The 15,935-nt window shown below is 46.9% G+C and overlaps 1 protein-coding gene across 1 annotated transcript in view; it reads right to left on the reverse strand.

Moving 5' to 3' along the window:
- LOC113405332 (E3 ubiquitin-protein ligase UHRF2-like) overlaps positions 1 to 15,653 on the reverse strand; it is a 180,843-nt gene extending 165,190 nt beyond the window's left edge. The window contains exon 1 of the mRNA XM_029914333.1: positions 15,141 to 15,653. Coding sequence (XP_029770193.1) covers positions 15,141 to 15,293 — 153 coding nt within the window. The 5' untranslated portion in view covers positions 15,294 to 15,653. The remainder of the gene's footprint in view (positions 1 to 15,140) is intronic.
- Positions 15,654 to 15,935: the final 282 nt, after the last annotated feature.

The raw sequence follows: 15,935 nt of genomic DNA on the forward strand, positions 1-15,935 counted from the left end.
TAAGCTAGGGTGTACGGTTTCTTTCAGAGCAGAGGTGTTGATGCAAAGTGTGGTGCACCATGGGTAGGTATCCTAGTGTATCACCACGCTGCATTCCAGTACAATGTCTTTTGAGAAGCTTTTGGTATGTGTTAGAAAGAAATGACTGACCCAGGGATCTCTGGAAGCTACATTCTCCATCCCATCATGCCATCCATATCCCATATTTTTATGGACTTTTTTTTTTTTTTAAATCCCACTAACCCACATAGCATTTTTGCTGTCTCCCATCTGACTGAGGCACAGAGCCCACAGACCAGAACACTATTCTCATGAATGCTGCAAACACAGGACACATGATTCTCCTGTATTTGCAGATCACAGGAAGCATCACAACAATGGGAGACATGACAATTTATCAGAGGACAGCCTGCTGAGGGACACAGCAAAACAATTCAAGGGTGCTGGTGCTGTTCAGAGCAGTTGCATACAGTGGAGTGCCACTTCTGGGCCTGAGAAAGGAGCACTGACTGGTGGGAACACACAATAATGAAGGGACGACCAGTGGCTGCAGAACTTCCAGAAATGTGGCTTTTCATATCCGAATCTGTGTGCCAAGCTTGCCCCAGACACCAGAATGAGAGCTGCATTCACAGCGGAGAAGCAAGTGGTGACTACACTCTGGAAGCTATGAGAGAGCAACATCTGACCACCACTAATCGGGGCCCAAATTCAGTGACTTAAACAAGACTTACCATCCACTTATCAGTACTGAGCCATGCACCCCCCATAAGTCTGTTCTAGATTTAACTTGTGTGAACTAACTAGCCAGAGCAGACTAGGTTTGGATACTTATTTAAAAAGCAACTTTAAAGTATGATTCTATGTTTCACAGACAATTGACATTTCTTCCTAAAACCTAGTACTGTGCAAGTAAAGTGATTAACACTTTACTGTTTCTCAAATTGCAGCCCCTAAAGAATGTTCATTTATAAGACCATTACCATGAGTGATTAATAAAACGTGAAGCTCAGCTTTAACTGCAGCACAAATAGTACTTGTAGTGTATTAGGCATGTTCATTGCATTTTCCACATGCTTAAGTTCTCATCTACAAGACATTTTACTCTTAGAGCCTAAGTGTCTATTATATTATATATGTGTGTCTTACAAAGTATATTTTCAGGTATCTATAGAGACTGATGCCAAATACCACTAAGGATAATTACATTTCAGAAAGGTTTGGCCAATTTCCAAGAGAAATAGGTTGCATTTTGATTGCAGAGTTATTTGTTAACATAGGGTATGTCTACACTACCGCGGTAGTTCGACGGCTGGCAATCGAACTTCCGGGTTCGATTTATCGCGTCTGGTCTGGACGCGATAATTCGAACCAGGAAGTGCTCGCCGTCGACTGCGGTACTCCACCTCAGCGAGAGGAGTACCGCGGAGTCGACGGGGGAGCCTGCCTGCCGCGTGTGGACCGCGGTAAATTCGAACTAAGGTATGTCGACTTCAGCTACATTATTCACGTAGCTGAAGTTGCGTGCCTTAGATCGAATTGGGGTGTTAGTGTAGACCAGGCCATAGAAGCAATTGATTTTTCAGTGCAACCCCCCCTGAATTGCATAGTTTGAACCTATTGTCCTACCTAAATGGCCATTAACCTCAGCATTAATTCACTGTCAATCCTGTTTCAAGTATACTGTAGTACAGTACTAATCCAGCTGGACCTTTGGGCTCTTGCAACTACCACAATCTAACAAATTATAGCTGGAGATGATAGTGCTACCTATGGTTATAGTTGGCAAATGCTTCCCACTTTAAGACCCTGTTTTTAGTTGCTTAAAACTTAGCTAAATTTTAACTAGCTAAGCTGAAGTTTCCCCATGCTGGCTCTCTGCCTGAGGCAAAAAAAAAATTAAAAACAAGGAGTACTTGTGGCACCTTAGAGACTAACAAATTTATTTGGGCATAAGCTTTCGTGGGCTAAAACCCACTTCATCAGATTCATGGAGTGGAAAATACAGTAGACAGGTATATATACACACAGTACATGAAAAGATGGGAGTTGCCTTACCAAGGCGGGGCGGTGGGGGGCTGGAAGTGCTAGTAGCGTAGGGCCTGAGGAGAGAGTCAACATGGCACCCTGACAGCAGGATTGTCTGGCTAATGCCAGAGATGATGGAGCATCTAGGATTCCCAGGTTTATGGATCTTGGGGCTCTAGGGGTGTGTCTGTGTAGATTTGTTCTTGTGCTCCTTCAGGGAGTTTCTTGAGCAGATGGTGTAGTTTCTTTTGGTAACCCTCAGTGGGATCAGAGAGTAATGGCCTATAGAATGTGGTGTTAGAGAGTTGCCTAGCAGCCTCTTGTTCATATTCTGACCTATTCATGATGACGACAGCACCTCCATTGTCAGTCTTTTTGATTATGATGTCAGAGTTGTTTCTGAGGCTGTGGATGGCGTTGTGTTCTGCACGGCTGAGGTTTTGGGGCAAGTGATGCTGCTTTTCCACAATTTCAGCCTGTGCACGTCGGCGAAAGCACTCTATGTAAAAGGCCAATCTGTTGTTTCGACCTTCAGGAGGAGTATTCTACTATTGAGAATAGCCCACTTCCACTTGAATTGTCTCATTAGCACTGACCCTCCCCCCCCCCACACACACACACACTGTAAGGTAACTCCCATCTTTGCATGTAGTGTGTGTGTGTGTGTACACACACACTTTTTTATTTTTATATATACCTACCTACCGGTCTACTGTATTTTCCACTCCATGCATCTGATGAAGTGGGTTTTAGCCCAGGAAAGCTTATGCCCAAATAAATTTGTTAGTTTCTAAGGTGCCACAAGTACTCGTTGTTTTTGCTGATACAGACTAACACAGCTACCACTCTGAAACCTGTCACCATGCAAGGCACTTTATTTTTAAAGTTTCAGCTAAAATGGTCAAGCAATTTCCAAAAACAAAATTAGGGGAAAATACAATAGTTCTCACAACCATTTCATTCAGAAGCTCTAGCCCATCCATGCTTTGGAACGAGGACTGGAACTTGGAAAGGAAGAAGTCTGCCTCGTTGTTGGGACAAGAGCTTTATGCTGTCTTCATGAAAATTCACCCAAGTTATGAGCCTTTGAAAATGTGTTTGCAAATGCTCAGTAGACTTAAGAGTTTGACAGATAGCATCTCAGGAGAACTTGTCTGCATAGTACATGTTCCAGCACAGGACTGCAGGGGCAGAGAGCAGGACTTTCCCTAGAATTGTTCCTTCTGGCACCAAGGGGTTGCTGTGGTGCCAGGCACCAAAACGGAGAGCAGGAGTCTCTCTTGTACTCTCCACGCTCCTGCTGATAGAACCCAGGCTGCACAGAAGAAGCAGCCTTATTTTTATCCAAAGGTGTAATGAGAAGGGTAGGTGGGTGTATAGAGAGCAGAGAAGGCGGGGCAGGATCACAGATTATATACTCGTGCCCCCAGCCTATCAATGTCTTCATTTTAACTCTACCTGCTAACTTTCAGGAGCAAAGATTATGAGTTTAGTTTTAACTTCACTTACTAACTCATTAGCTATGAACTGCCTTGCCACCACTAGGATTTTACCTCTTGTTAAGTTACGCATTCGCTAATACATTAGCACGCCTTTCTTCCTATTGAAGTCAAAGCCCCATGTAGTTCTTCTCCCCCCCCCCCCCTCCCTACCCTCCAATATGGCAGCAAGGTTAAGTTGTCATGGTTGATGGTTTCACAAATGCCCAATAGGTTGTAGTCTCAAGCAGCATCAGAATGAAGTTGAGATAGCTCTGAGCCTCAAAGCAGCAATGGCAACATGGAAGCGTCTGCAGAATCACTAAGACACAGTCTTGCCTGTGTTTACATTTGGAATATTTTCTTTGAAAGTGTTACAAACTGAACTTTATTGTAATTTTTTTTTCATTCTATAGTCCTGATCAACAACACCACATCCCATAGCACAGGGGTTTTCAAACTGTGGGTTGCGACCCAGTACTGGGTTGCAGAATGTAAGGCACTGGGTCATGGCGGCTCTGGTCAGCACTGCTGACTGGGCCATTCAAAGTCCTGTCAGCAGTGCTGCCTGGCTAAGGCAAGCTAGTCCCCATCTATCCTGACACCACGCTGCGCCCCGGAAGTGGCCATCAGCAGGTCTGGCTCATAGGCGGGGGGCCCCAGGGCTCCATGTGCTACCCCCACCCCGAGCACCGGCTCCACACTCCCATTGGCTGGGGGGGGGGGGGGAAGAGAAGAAAGGCAGGCAGTGCCTGCGAGTGAGAGCCGGACGGAGCCACCTGCGCGCCTCTGCCTAGGAGCCGGACCTGCTGCTGTCCGCTTTTCAGGGCGCAGCACAGTCCACGGTGGCAGGACAGGTAGGAAGCCTACCTTAGCACCCCCGTTGCACCACTAACTGGGAGCCACCTGAGGCAACTCCACACCCCAATCCCCCTGCCCCAGACCTGAGCTCCCCCACATCCCAAACCCCTCATCCCCAGACCCACCTCAGCGCCTGCACCCCCAGCCCAGAGCCCTGACTCCCTCCCACACCCCAACCCCCTGCCCCAGCCCAGAGCCCCCTCCCACACCCCAAACCCCTCATCCCCAGCTCCGTTGGGTCACGGGCATCAACAATTTTCTTCAACTGCATCACCAGAAAATAAGTTTGAAAACCGCCTCTATAGCAGTATGCACAATTTCCTATCCTGCCACCCTACTTGCCTCAATCCTGTACTGGAGATGTGTAAGGTCTGGTCTACACTAGTCAGTTATTTCGGAATTAGCCGAGTTATTTATTTTTTTTTTAATTGATTCCGTCCACACGATCAAACCATTTTTTTCTATTTAAAGGGCTCTTTAATCCGATTTCTGTACTCCACCTCAGCAAGTGGAGTAGTGCTTAAATTGAGATCACAATCCCGGGTTAAAGGTATTGTGGACGCAATTCGACGTTATTGGCCTCCGAGAGCTATCCCAGAATGCTCCCTTGTGACCACTCTGGACAACACACTCAACTCCAATGCACTAGCCAGGTGGGCAGGAAAAGCCCTGGGAACTTTTGAATTTCATTTCCTGTTTGGTCACCATCAGCACAGTCCACCATCACAGGCGACTATGCAGAGTCCATCACAAGATATCACACAGTCCCGGATTCACAGACGAGTTCCAGCATGGTCCAAACGGGAGGCACTAGATTTCATCGCATGTTGGGGAGACAAATCTGTTCTGGCAGAACTACGTTCAAAAAAAAGGGAATGCAAATACGTACACTAAAGTCTCCAGGGCCATGACTGAAAGAGGCTACTCCAGGGACACAGAGCAATGTCATACAAAAAATCAAGGAGCTCAGGCAAGCGTACCAAAAAGCCAGGGAGGCGAACGGGCGCTCTGGGTCACAGCCCGATACATTCCGCTTCTACCGTGAGCTGCATGCAGTTATGGGGGGGTGACGCCACCACTACCCAACCACTGTCCGTCGACACCTGCAAGGGGGTGAGTTGCACAGAGCGAGGAGGATGAGTTACTGGAGGACGAAGAGGAGGAGGACAATGCATAGGTGGCAAGTGGGGAATCCGTTTTCCCCCCCAGCCAGAAACTATTCTTAACGCTGGAGCCAGTAGCCTTCCCCCACTCCCAAGGCGGGCTCCCGGACCATGACCCTGGAGAAGATACTTCTGGTGAGTGAGAGCCTGATCGGGTGATATGGGGGGATGGGGGAAGAGAGAGAGAGAGAAGGAGAACCCAGCCGCGCTGGGCTGTTCGCATTTAGTTTAAAGGGCTCATCCCTGCTCAGAGCCAAGCGGTGGGTGCGGGGACGGGGGGAGGGTGTTGTGTGAAGCGATCATCCTAGAGAGCTCGCAGGCCCCTCCTTTTATATGGCAAACCCACCAGGCATTGCTTGCTATGGGAAAGGGGGCCCAGCAGTTTGAAAGCATTGAAATGAATGAGGAAGAAGCAGAACACCATGTGATGAGAGCAGGCAGGATGCTATGGTCAAGCTCATAGGGGAGCAAACTGACATGCTGCACTGTATGGTGGATCTAATGCAGGAAAGGCAGCAAGACCACAGACTGCCACTGCAGCCCCCATATAACCGCCCTCTCTCCTCCTCAAGTTCCATAGCCTCCTCACCCAGACGCCCAAGAACACTAGGGGAGAGGCTACGGGGACCCACATACTCAACCCCAGAGGATCGCCCAAGCAGCAGAAAGCTGGCATATGCGAACTTTTGATTTGGTTTCTGGACTTGTCCTTCCCTCCTCCTCCACACCCCTAACCCAATACCACCCCCGCTTCCCCAGTCTACCTTCTGATTTCTCTCAATGTGTTGTGCAATAAAGAAAGAAGGGTTTTTAAACAATTGTGACTTTATTTCCTTTATTAATTTATATATATTTATATATATATATATATATATATATATATATATAGGGTGGGTAACTTCAGGAGAAACAAAACAACTATCACACTGTATCCTGGCCAGTCATGAAACTGGCTTTCAAAGCTTCTCTGATGTGCAGCGCTTCCTGGTGTGCTCTTCTAATTGCCCTGGTGTCTGGCTGTGAGTAATAAGCGGCCAGGTGATTTGCCTCAGCCTCCCACCCCGCCATAAACATCTCCCCCCTAATCTCACAGATATTGTGGAGCAAACAAACAACAAGCAGCAATTACAATTGGAATATTGGTTGTGCTGAGATCTAACCGAGTCAGTAAACTGCGCCAGCGCCCTTCAAATGTCCAAAAGCACATTCTACCACCATTCTGCACTTGTGCAGCCTATAGTTGAACTGCTCCTTACTACTGTCCAGGGTGCCGGTGTACGGCTTCATGAGCCATGGCATTAAGAGGTAGGCTGGGTCCCCGAGGATATCTATAGGCATTTCAACATCCCCAACAGTAATTTTCTGGTCTGGGAAGTAAGTCCCTTCCTGCAGCTGTTCAAACAGACCAGAGTTCCTGAAGATGCGAGCGTCATGCACCTTTCCCTGCCACCCCACGTTGATGTAGGTGAAACGTCCCTTGTGATCAACCAGAGCTTGGAGCACCATGGAAAAGTACCCCTTGCGGTTTACGTACTGGCAGCCCTGGTGTGCCGGGGCCAAGATAGGGATATGCGTTCCGTCTATCGCCCCGCCGCAGTTAGGGAACCCCAGCGCATTAAAGCCATCCACAACGGTCTGCACATTTCCCAAAGTCACTACCCTTGATAGCAGCTGGTCAATGATTGCATTGGCTACTTGCAGCACAGCAGCCCCCACAGTAGATTTGCCCATTCCAAACTGATTCCCGACTGACCGGTAGCTGTCAGGTGCTGCAAGCTTCCACCGTGCTACGGCCACTCGCTTCTCAACTGTGGGGGCTGCTCTCATTTTGGTGTCTTTGCGCTTCAGGGCAGGGGACAGCAAGTCACAAAGTTCCATGGAAGTGTCCCTACGCATACGAAAGTTTTGCAGCCACTGGAAATCATCCCAGACCTGCAACACTATACGGTCCCACCAGTCTGTGCTTGTTTCCCAGGCCCAGAATCGGCATTCCACAGCATGAACCTGGCCCAACACCACCATGATCTCCCAATCGCCACATGCCGTGCTTCTAGGAACGTCTGTGTCCATGTCCTCATCAGCATAGTCATCACGCTGTTGTCGCTTCATCGGCCGGTTTTGCAGGTACTGCACATACTGCTGGATAATGCGCGAGGTATTTACAATGATCAAAACTGCAGCTGAGATCTGCGCAGGCTCCATGCTTGCCGTGCTATGGCGCCTGCACGGGTAATCCTGGAAAAAGGGCGTGAAATGTAGGAGAGCTGTTCGGTTCAAGATGGTTGATAAAAGGCAGGAAATGGTTGTCTTCTGTAGCTTTCACGGAGGCGGGAAGCTCGCTAGAGCTGCAAGAGCGGGAGAGCAGAGTTTGCGGCGGAAGCTGTGCGGCTCAGTTCACGATAGCCGAAAAAAGGAGGGAAATGGTTAGAAAAAGAGTAGATAGAAAGAAGAGAGGACGTGCGAGGTGGATTCGTAGTACCAGGAGACAGGCGGTGCACCGTACTGCACCGTCTGCTGGCAGTATGGCATCTGCCGTAGCTTTCACGGAGGGAGGAGCTAGTGACAACACACACCCAGAAACACCCGCGAGAATGTTTTTGCCCCCATCATGCACTGGGAGCTTAATCCAGAATTCCAATGGGCGGCAGGGACTGCAGGAAAGCTACCCACAGTGCACCACTCTGACATTCGATGCTAGCCTCAGTACTGTGAACGCACTCCGCCGAATTCACGTGCTTTAGTGGGGACACACAACACCAAATGTATAAAATCGCTTCCAAAAATTCAAATAGAATAATTTCGAATTAATATTGTACTGTAGACTGCAACTCCCTTCCATATTTGACCACTGATAAGATCACCATGAAGGATGCCAGTTTTGCTGATTGTTTCTGTAATATGGACAGATATCCACTAATCTCTCATGAGCCAAACAGCTCATGCAACAGTGAGATGCAAGTTAGTTTCCAGCCTAGATAAGATTTTAACCAGGAAACCTGACAATTCCATATCCCAAAACCAATCTCTCATACTGAAGTAACCTTAGTATTTTGTGATCTGAAGTAATAACTCAAAGTAGGATACCATGTAAGTTTCAGTTGTACAAACCCAATTTTGCAGCAGGAATTTGTTTTAATTCCTGTGCAGACTTGTGGATCAGTTTAAGTTTTGTGGCAAGTTTTCAAGCTTAAACCTCAACATTTTTTACTGCTTGTTTTTCCAGAATTATAACTGAAGCTAGGGATCCCACAACGATCAGAGTTTGGTTCTTTGAAAATAGTTTACTGTATTTAGTTCTAAAAAAGTGTGCAGAGTAAGTCTATTGAAACCAAGATCTCCTTTACTTCCATTACAAAAAACTTTTACTTGGGTATACAAGCATTTTGCCATTTCCTGTAAAATACATTTAGCATTTTTGCAGTACAAATTGTTAGTAAGATATTCTTGAACTGTTAGTTATAATTATTTACAATAAACTTCAGTGCACACACAGGCCACAACCAATTTACTAAAATAAGAATTTTTGGAATCTTAATCAACAGTTCTATACAAATCAAATATGATGTATTTGACAAAGAAAGCTATCTTACTGTTTAAAGCAAAGAAGCAATTTATGCCTTTTAAAGTACAGGATTACCCATATTACTCCAAGTGATTTTTTTTTTTTTTTTTTTAATAAGAAGTACTGCAGTAGTGTACCACAGAAAGGGAGGGGACTCAGATAATATTTCTTGCAATACAGATTCTGAATTGCTTGCTAGCTACATAGAGACCTGTAATAAATTGCCATGACCAACTTCTGCAGACTCGAACATAAATCTGCAGAAAAGGACCTAGGGGTTACAGTGGACGAGAAGCTGGATATGAGTCGACAGTGTGCCCTTGTTGCCGAGAAGGCTAACGGTATTTTGGGCTGTATAAGTAGGGGCATTGCCAGCAGCTCGAGGGACGTGATCATTCCCCTCTATTCGACACTGGTGAGGCCTCATCTGGAGTACTCTGTCCAGTTTTGGGCCCCACACTACAAGAAGGATGTGGAAAAATTAGAAAGAGTACAGCAGAGAGCAACAAAAATGATTAAGGGGCTGGAGCACATGACTTACGAGGAGAGGTTGAAGGAACTGGGATTGTTTAGTCTGCAGAAGAGAAGAATGGGGGGGGATTTGATAGCTGCTTTCAACTACCTGAAAGGCGGTTCCAAAGAGGATGGATCTAGACTGTTCTCAGTGGTACCAGATGACAGAACAAGGAGTAATGGTCTCAAGTTGCAGTGGGGGAGGTTTAGGTTGGATATTAGGAAAAACTTTTGCACTAGGAGGGTGGTGAAGCACTGGAATGGGTTACCTAGGGAGGTGGTGGAATCTCCTTCCTTAGAGGTTTCCTGCTTTTCCTCCTGAGGTCCCTTCCAACCCTGATATTCTATGATTCTATAACTGTAAGTAGGGATTTTGAGTTGTTTCTGCAGAAAAAACTGTCATGCTACATTCCTCCTACACATCTGACCTTGAAAGGTACATTTTACTTGCACTATACAGAGAAATTAGACCACATTACCCTCTCTTGGAAAGTAGCTGTTGAAAACATATACAGCCCTAACAGTATTACTTAAAAAGAACAGGAGTACTTGTGGCTACAACCCACGAAAGCTTATGCTCTAATAAATTTGTTAGTCTCTAAGGTGCCACAAGTACTCCTGTTCTTTTTGCGGATACAGACTAACACGGCTGCTACTCTGAAACCAGTATTACTTAAATATCCAAAGATGGGCTTTTACATAAAAAGCTAGCCTGAAAAGGTTTTCAATTTTTTTTCTGTTTACATGAGAAACTCAGATCCGGTCTTTGATGGAAGACTGACAGGAATAAGTAAAATGGTGACACCATGAGCCCAGGGTGAAAATTCAGTAATCAAAAGGAAAGGATATATTAATTGTTCAAAGCTTGTTCTCCTCCCCGCCCCCTTTCACATTTTGGATAAAGGGGGCCTTTCTTGATTTTACACCCCAACCTTGTCCATTAAGCAGAGAAAGCGCACCATAAACAACTGAGACCTCACAGAAGTCCTCCAATAAAACCAGAACACACAAGACTTTACAGGCCTAACATTTAAGGTTAAACAAGCAGGAAAAACTGAACTCCCATCCAGGCTCTTTTCTAAGTCAGGGGCACAAAGGGACTAGTTTTTTAAAAAAAGTCTTAAGACTTCATAAACCAGGAAGTTAGCAAGTAAGGAAGAACAAGGCAAGTCTGCAGAAATAACTACAGACTTCCTAAATATCTTGACATATTTCCTAGATGAGTCTCATTTAAGGAGTCCTAACTCTTTCACATTGCTGAGAGCCTTTATGAAGTGAGCCACAAGTGATAGACTGCAGCCATGAATACTGCCACATGTCCTTCTGTACAACACTGAATGCAGTAGAAATTCATGTTTGTACACAAATGTTTTAGTGTGAAACTTTAGCTGCACAAAGGTTCAGTCCCCTGCTTAATTTTACTCCCTTTGTTACTACACATCTCAAAGTTCTAATGCTCTTGCCCAAAAGGGAAATGTGAGATGTCAAGAAGCAACAATAGCTAAGTTTATGGTAGTGTATGTGCCTGAATTGCAGTAGCTTTGGGAAGTTTATCTTGAGAATGTGTGTCTCAAAGTGTAATGGACTAGTTTTTTTCAGAACACGATACACTCATCCATTACTGCTGAAACCAAGCGAACAAGAGACACTAACTCTTAAACTGAGCACAATACATACATCCTCATGTTTGACAGCGTATACTTTAAGGGATAGTCTCTTCAATTTTCAGTTCCACATGCACAGCTGACAAACTAACTTCCAGCAGGAAAGGAGTTCAGAACCAGAATCTATTTGTTTGACCTCAAGTTAGTTTGTACATTCAAATTAAAAAAAAAAAAAAAAAAAGGTTAGTAACTTCCACCACCTTGTCTTATAAAAAAAAGTAACCCAAGCTGTAAGTCATCCAGAATGTCACATTTGCCACATAAGATTCAGTCACAATTCCCCTAGTAACTCCACATTGCACGTTAATCCTACAGAACAGCAATATAAAATTCTGCATATGGGCAAGAGGCAGAGTTAAGAACTGTTTGAAATTTGGTTTCTCTGACTTAGGAGTTTTGAATTTCAGCTACCTTTTTTTTTTTTTTTTTTTTTTTTGGTAAAAAGAGAGATGCTTATTTAGCTTGTCTGCAAGTGTACCTGCCATCTGTAAGGGGCCACCAGAAGAGCTCTTGACAGATTTGCCAAAGTAAGTTATACCAATATGAATAACTATCAGTATAATTGCTGCCCCATTAGGGAGTTACACTGATTTAACTATCTTGGTTTCCAGGCAGAGTGAAATGGTATAAAAAAAAAAAACCACTCTTTAGACAAGCCCTTATTGTTAGGCTACTTTCCTATTTATGCATCTGACGAGACGAAATGGGCATTCACCCACGAAAGCTTATGCTCCAATACATCTGTTAGTCTTAAAGGTGCCACAGGACTCTCTGTTGCTTTGTATGAACACGGTTTCTCAAACTTTCCTTGTTCCTCCCATCTTGAGATAAATGATGGACACCCTCCTATTCGTATTTAAGGCCACCTCTGAGTCCATTCATAATTTACAAATAATGTGGCAGTTACAGCAATTGCTTACACAGAAGAGAAATATTAGGAAAGCATTACATCTAGTTCAAGTAGTATTAAAGCAGTTTGGCTGCCCTCTTTTCCTACTACTAACTCCATCAGCCAGCTCTCTTCATTTATATCAATCTAATCCCCAGCATAGAAGCAGCTAGGTCGACAGAAGATTTCTTCTGTAGACCCAGTTATCACCTCTCTTAGAGGTGGATGAACTACACAACAGGAAAAACCCCTTCTTGTCGATGTAGGAGCCATCTACACTATGCTGTTACAGCAGCACAGCTGCAGACTCAAAGCTGTGCCACTGTAGTGCAGACATATCCTTAATTCAGAGACCTCCTCTTTCAGTCCTCTGATATGAGTTCTAGATTGGCAAGTGTCAAATCTAGACTGAATTCTATGAAGTTTAATTTTAGGGGAGAGAGAAAGAAAGTATATTACCAAATTTAAAAATGTGAGAAGTGTTAAAAAACTTGCAATCAAATCAAACTAAAAAATTCAGATACAACTACAGCTTTACTGAGCATCATGCCAGTGTCTCTTAAATTACTTTAAAAAGTAGAATTGCAAAGAGTTAATCACACGCAGATTAGAAGACTTCAATTTTAATCTGTTGAGTTGAACAGGTGATGAAGGGAAGCCACGGAGGAAGCCCGACTTTACTTCTGTAGGAGGACAACACAATCATGAGCAAGTGTGACCTTTGCTAAGGTAAACAAAAGTTTAGGAGGCTCTACCCTGCTGTAAGCTTCTCCACTTTAAGAGCCAGTCTAGCAAAACTGAGATTTACTTTTCCACAACTATAGGAACAGTGGAAGTTCTAGTACAGATGGGGTCAGGCACTTTTACCAAGGGTCCTTTATGGATCTATAGCAATGAATGCCTACAGAACTGTTTTGCTTTTGTTTTGTTTTTGTTTGGGGGGAGGCAGTCATAGTAGCACAGGGCGGAAATAAAGAGAGAGGTAAGGGGGGGGGGGGAAATCAAGGTGGAAACAAAAGCCGTGACTTTCTGCTCTAACCAGCCCTGTGTCCCTGCAATCAACAAGCCAGACCCCAATCTCCCCTTCAGGAAGTGGGTAGATGTATTGACATCAACATGACTGAAAGAAAGGTCAAACTGACACCAACTCTGCCCACTTCTACCTGCTCCAAGCTCTGCTTCAGCTTCTGGCTTCACAATTACTATTATTATAACTTTAATCCTCAAGTAAAATTTTAACTTCCAGATTAACATTCCTGCCATAGGAATTGCAATCTTTATATAGCATCTTTCACAGACATTTCCTCACTCTATGGAGCACTAGATACAGAAAAACATGTTAAAGGTCACCTGTTGACGACGAATATCATATCCAATTCGTTATGACTATTTCTATTATTCACACCAATACATATCTAATCTGTTAAATTTAAAGTTTAATCTTAGAGACAGATAACCTAGCCAGTAGTTAGAGCCACACTGAATCCAGTGGTAGCCCAGACCACTCTATTTAAAAAAAAAAAAAAAAAAAAAAAAGCAGATTCAACCACACTGAAGTGTACATCTCTGGTGCCATCACATCCAACCTCCCTTTCCTTTTGTCTTTTATGCCCTTCCTCTACTATTCTTGCAGCATCCTGAATACCTCATTTGCTACTACCCTATGTCTATATGATGATGATAACATCTACAGCTATAGCCACGGACAGGGGCAGGTCCTCTCTGGACACAGCAATACCTAGCATTGCTCTAGCCCAGGGTAGGCAACCTATGGCACGCGTGCCAAAGGCAGCACGCGAGTTGATTTTCAAGACTCACACTGCCTGAGTCCTGGCCACCGGTCTGCGGAGGCTCTGGATTTTAATTTAATTGTAAATGAAGCTTCTTAAACATTTTAAAAACCTTATTTACTTTGCATACAACAATAGTTTAGTTATATATTATAGACTTATAGAAAGAGACCTTCTAAAAATGTTAAAATGTATTACTGACACCCAAAACCTTAAATTAGAGTAAATAAATGAAGACTGGCACACCACTTCTGAAAGGTTGCCAACCCCTGCTCTAGCCACAGCATAGCTCACAAAAAGATTTTTAAGCACAGTATTGACAAACTGTTCAATCCAGGGACAGCTGATGCAACTGGTATGACACCAGTAGGCACTGGTACCTTGTCTGTGGTAGCTCTCCCACTGGAGAAGCGGCAACTGCGGGAAGTTTAGGAGGTAGGGGAAGAGAAAGGCTAGTGCAGACAAGGTGCAAAAGTCCAGCTGGGGCAAGCTATGCTCAGGCTTATTCAGTTCGTGCATGTGAAACTAAAGCCAAGGCGCGTAAGAGGCGACTTCTTGGAGCCCCCCGTACCCACGTGGTCTAGTCACGTGCGCCCCCCCCCCCTCTGTGCAAGCCGGCCCCCCGCCCCCAGGAGAGGGGAGGGTTCATAGCCAGGCCCAACAGTTCCACAAAACCGTTAATCCTTGGCGCGAGGCCGGGGAGGAGAGACCCCCACCTCGCTCAGGCGCACGCCCCCGGCCCCCCTCCCCGCGCCACATACACACGTGCGGGGCCTGAAAGCGGCGCTCCGCCCTGGAAGCCGCTTTTCTACACAGCCGGGGGAGGCACCTCCCCTGCTGAAGCCAACGGGGACACCACCAAGGGGGAAGCCTCGAGGAGCCGCCGCGTCTCCTCCCATCCCCGGGCACGGCAGGCGCGAGGCTGTCCAGCAGGGAAAGCAAACACAAAGGAGTCGGTCCGACACCCTCTCCTCCCGGGGACGCCGCCCGGTCCCTGGGCCGGCAGAGCCGCAGGAAGGGGGAGCCGGGCTGCTCGGCTTCTCCTACCCCTCACGCTGCCCTAGGCCCAGCGAGAGCGAGTAAACAAAAGCCGGAGCCGGCGGCTCGCATGGCCGGGCAGCCCGGAGCGCCGCCCCCGGGCACACAAAGAGCGCGGGGGGTGGCGGCAGGTATGGGGGCGTTCCCGCCTCACCTGCTTGCCCCGGTAGAAGAGGCGCTGCCGCTCGGGGCTCACTCGGAAGCTCTCCTGGATTTTCTCCCGCAGACACTCTATCTTGGTGAGGCGGCTCAGGTCGTCGATGGTCTGGGTCTCGGTGCCGTCTATGGTGCGGACCTGGATCCACATGGTGCGCGGCTGCCGGCCGCTCGGGAGGCTGCCGGCCGCGGCTCCCGCCCGCTCTCCGGGTGCGTGTGGGGCGGGGGCGCCTCTGCCGCTTCTTTGTTTTGGCTCAGCGGGGCAGGATTGTAAAGCCGCGGAGCAGCCCGAGCCTCCCAGGCCGTCGGCCTCGCTCACAGGGGCGAGGAGACCAGACCCCCGCCCCCGTCGGCCCGAGGGCGCCCGCAGCGACGTGTAAGCGAGGCCGCGAGCAGCACAATAAGCAGAAGCGTCCGGAGCGAACCGCCGCGGCCAGGTCTAACGGGCACCGCCGGGAGCCATGTCCGAGCCCCGGGGAGTGTTTACCAGCAGCTACCGCTCTCACATGGAGGTCACGGCGCCAAGGCTGATATCGCGAGAGTCTCCCGCTTCCCCCCTCCCCTCCCTTCCCTTCCCCCGCCGGCTTAAAGAGACCACAACAACAACATCGAGGAGGCAGGGCTGACACGCCCCCTCCGCCTTCGCCGCCCGCAGGGCCCCGCCTTACGCCCCGCCCCCAGCGCGTTGCCCGACAGCCCCCTTTTCCCGCCCTGGGTCTGACAAGCTGAGGGGTCGTGCGGCGACGAGTCTTTCGCCTGGTCACAACGGGAGCCTGCGACTTGTCTCCGTCCG

The sequence above is a fragment of the Terrapene carolina genome, unplaced genomic scaffold (assembly GCF_002925995.2).
Source record: "Terrapene carolina triunguis isolate 2854851 unplaced genomic scaffold, T_m_triunguis-2.0 Scaffold35098, whole genome shotgun sequence".
Lineage (NCBI taxonomy): Eukaryota > Metazoa > Chordata > Testudines > Emydidae > Terrapene > Terrapene triunguis.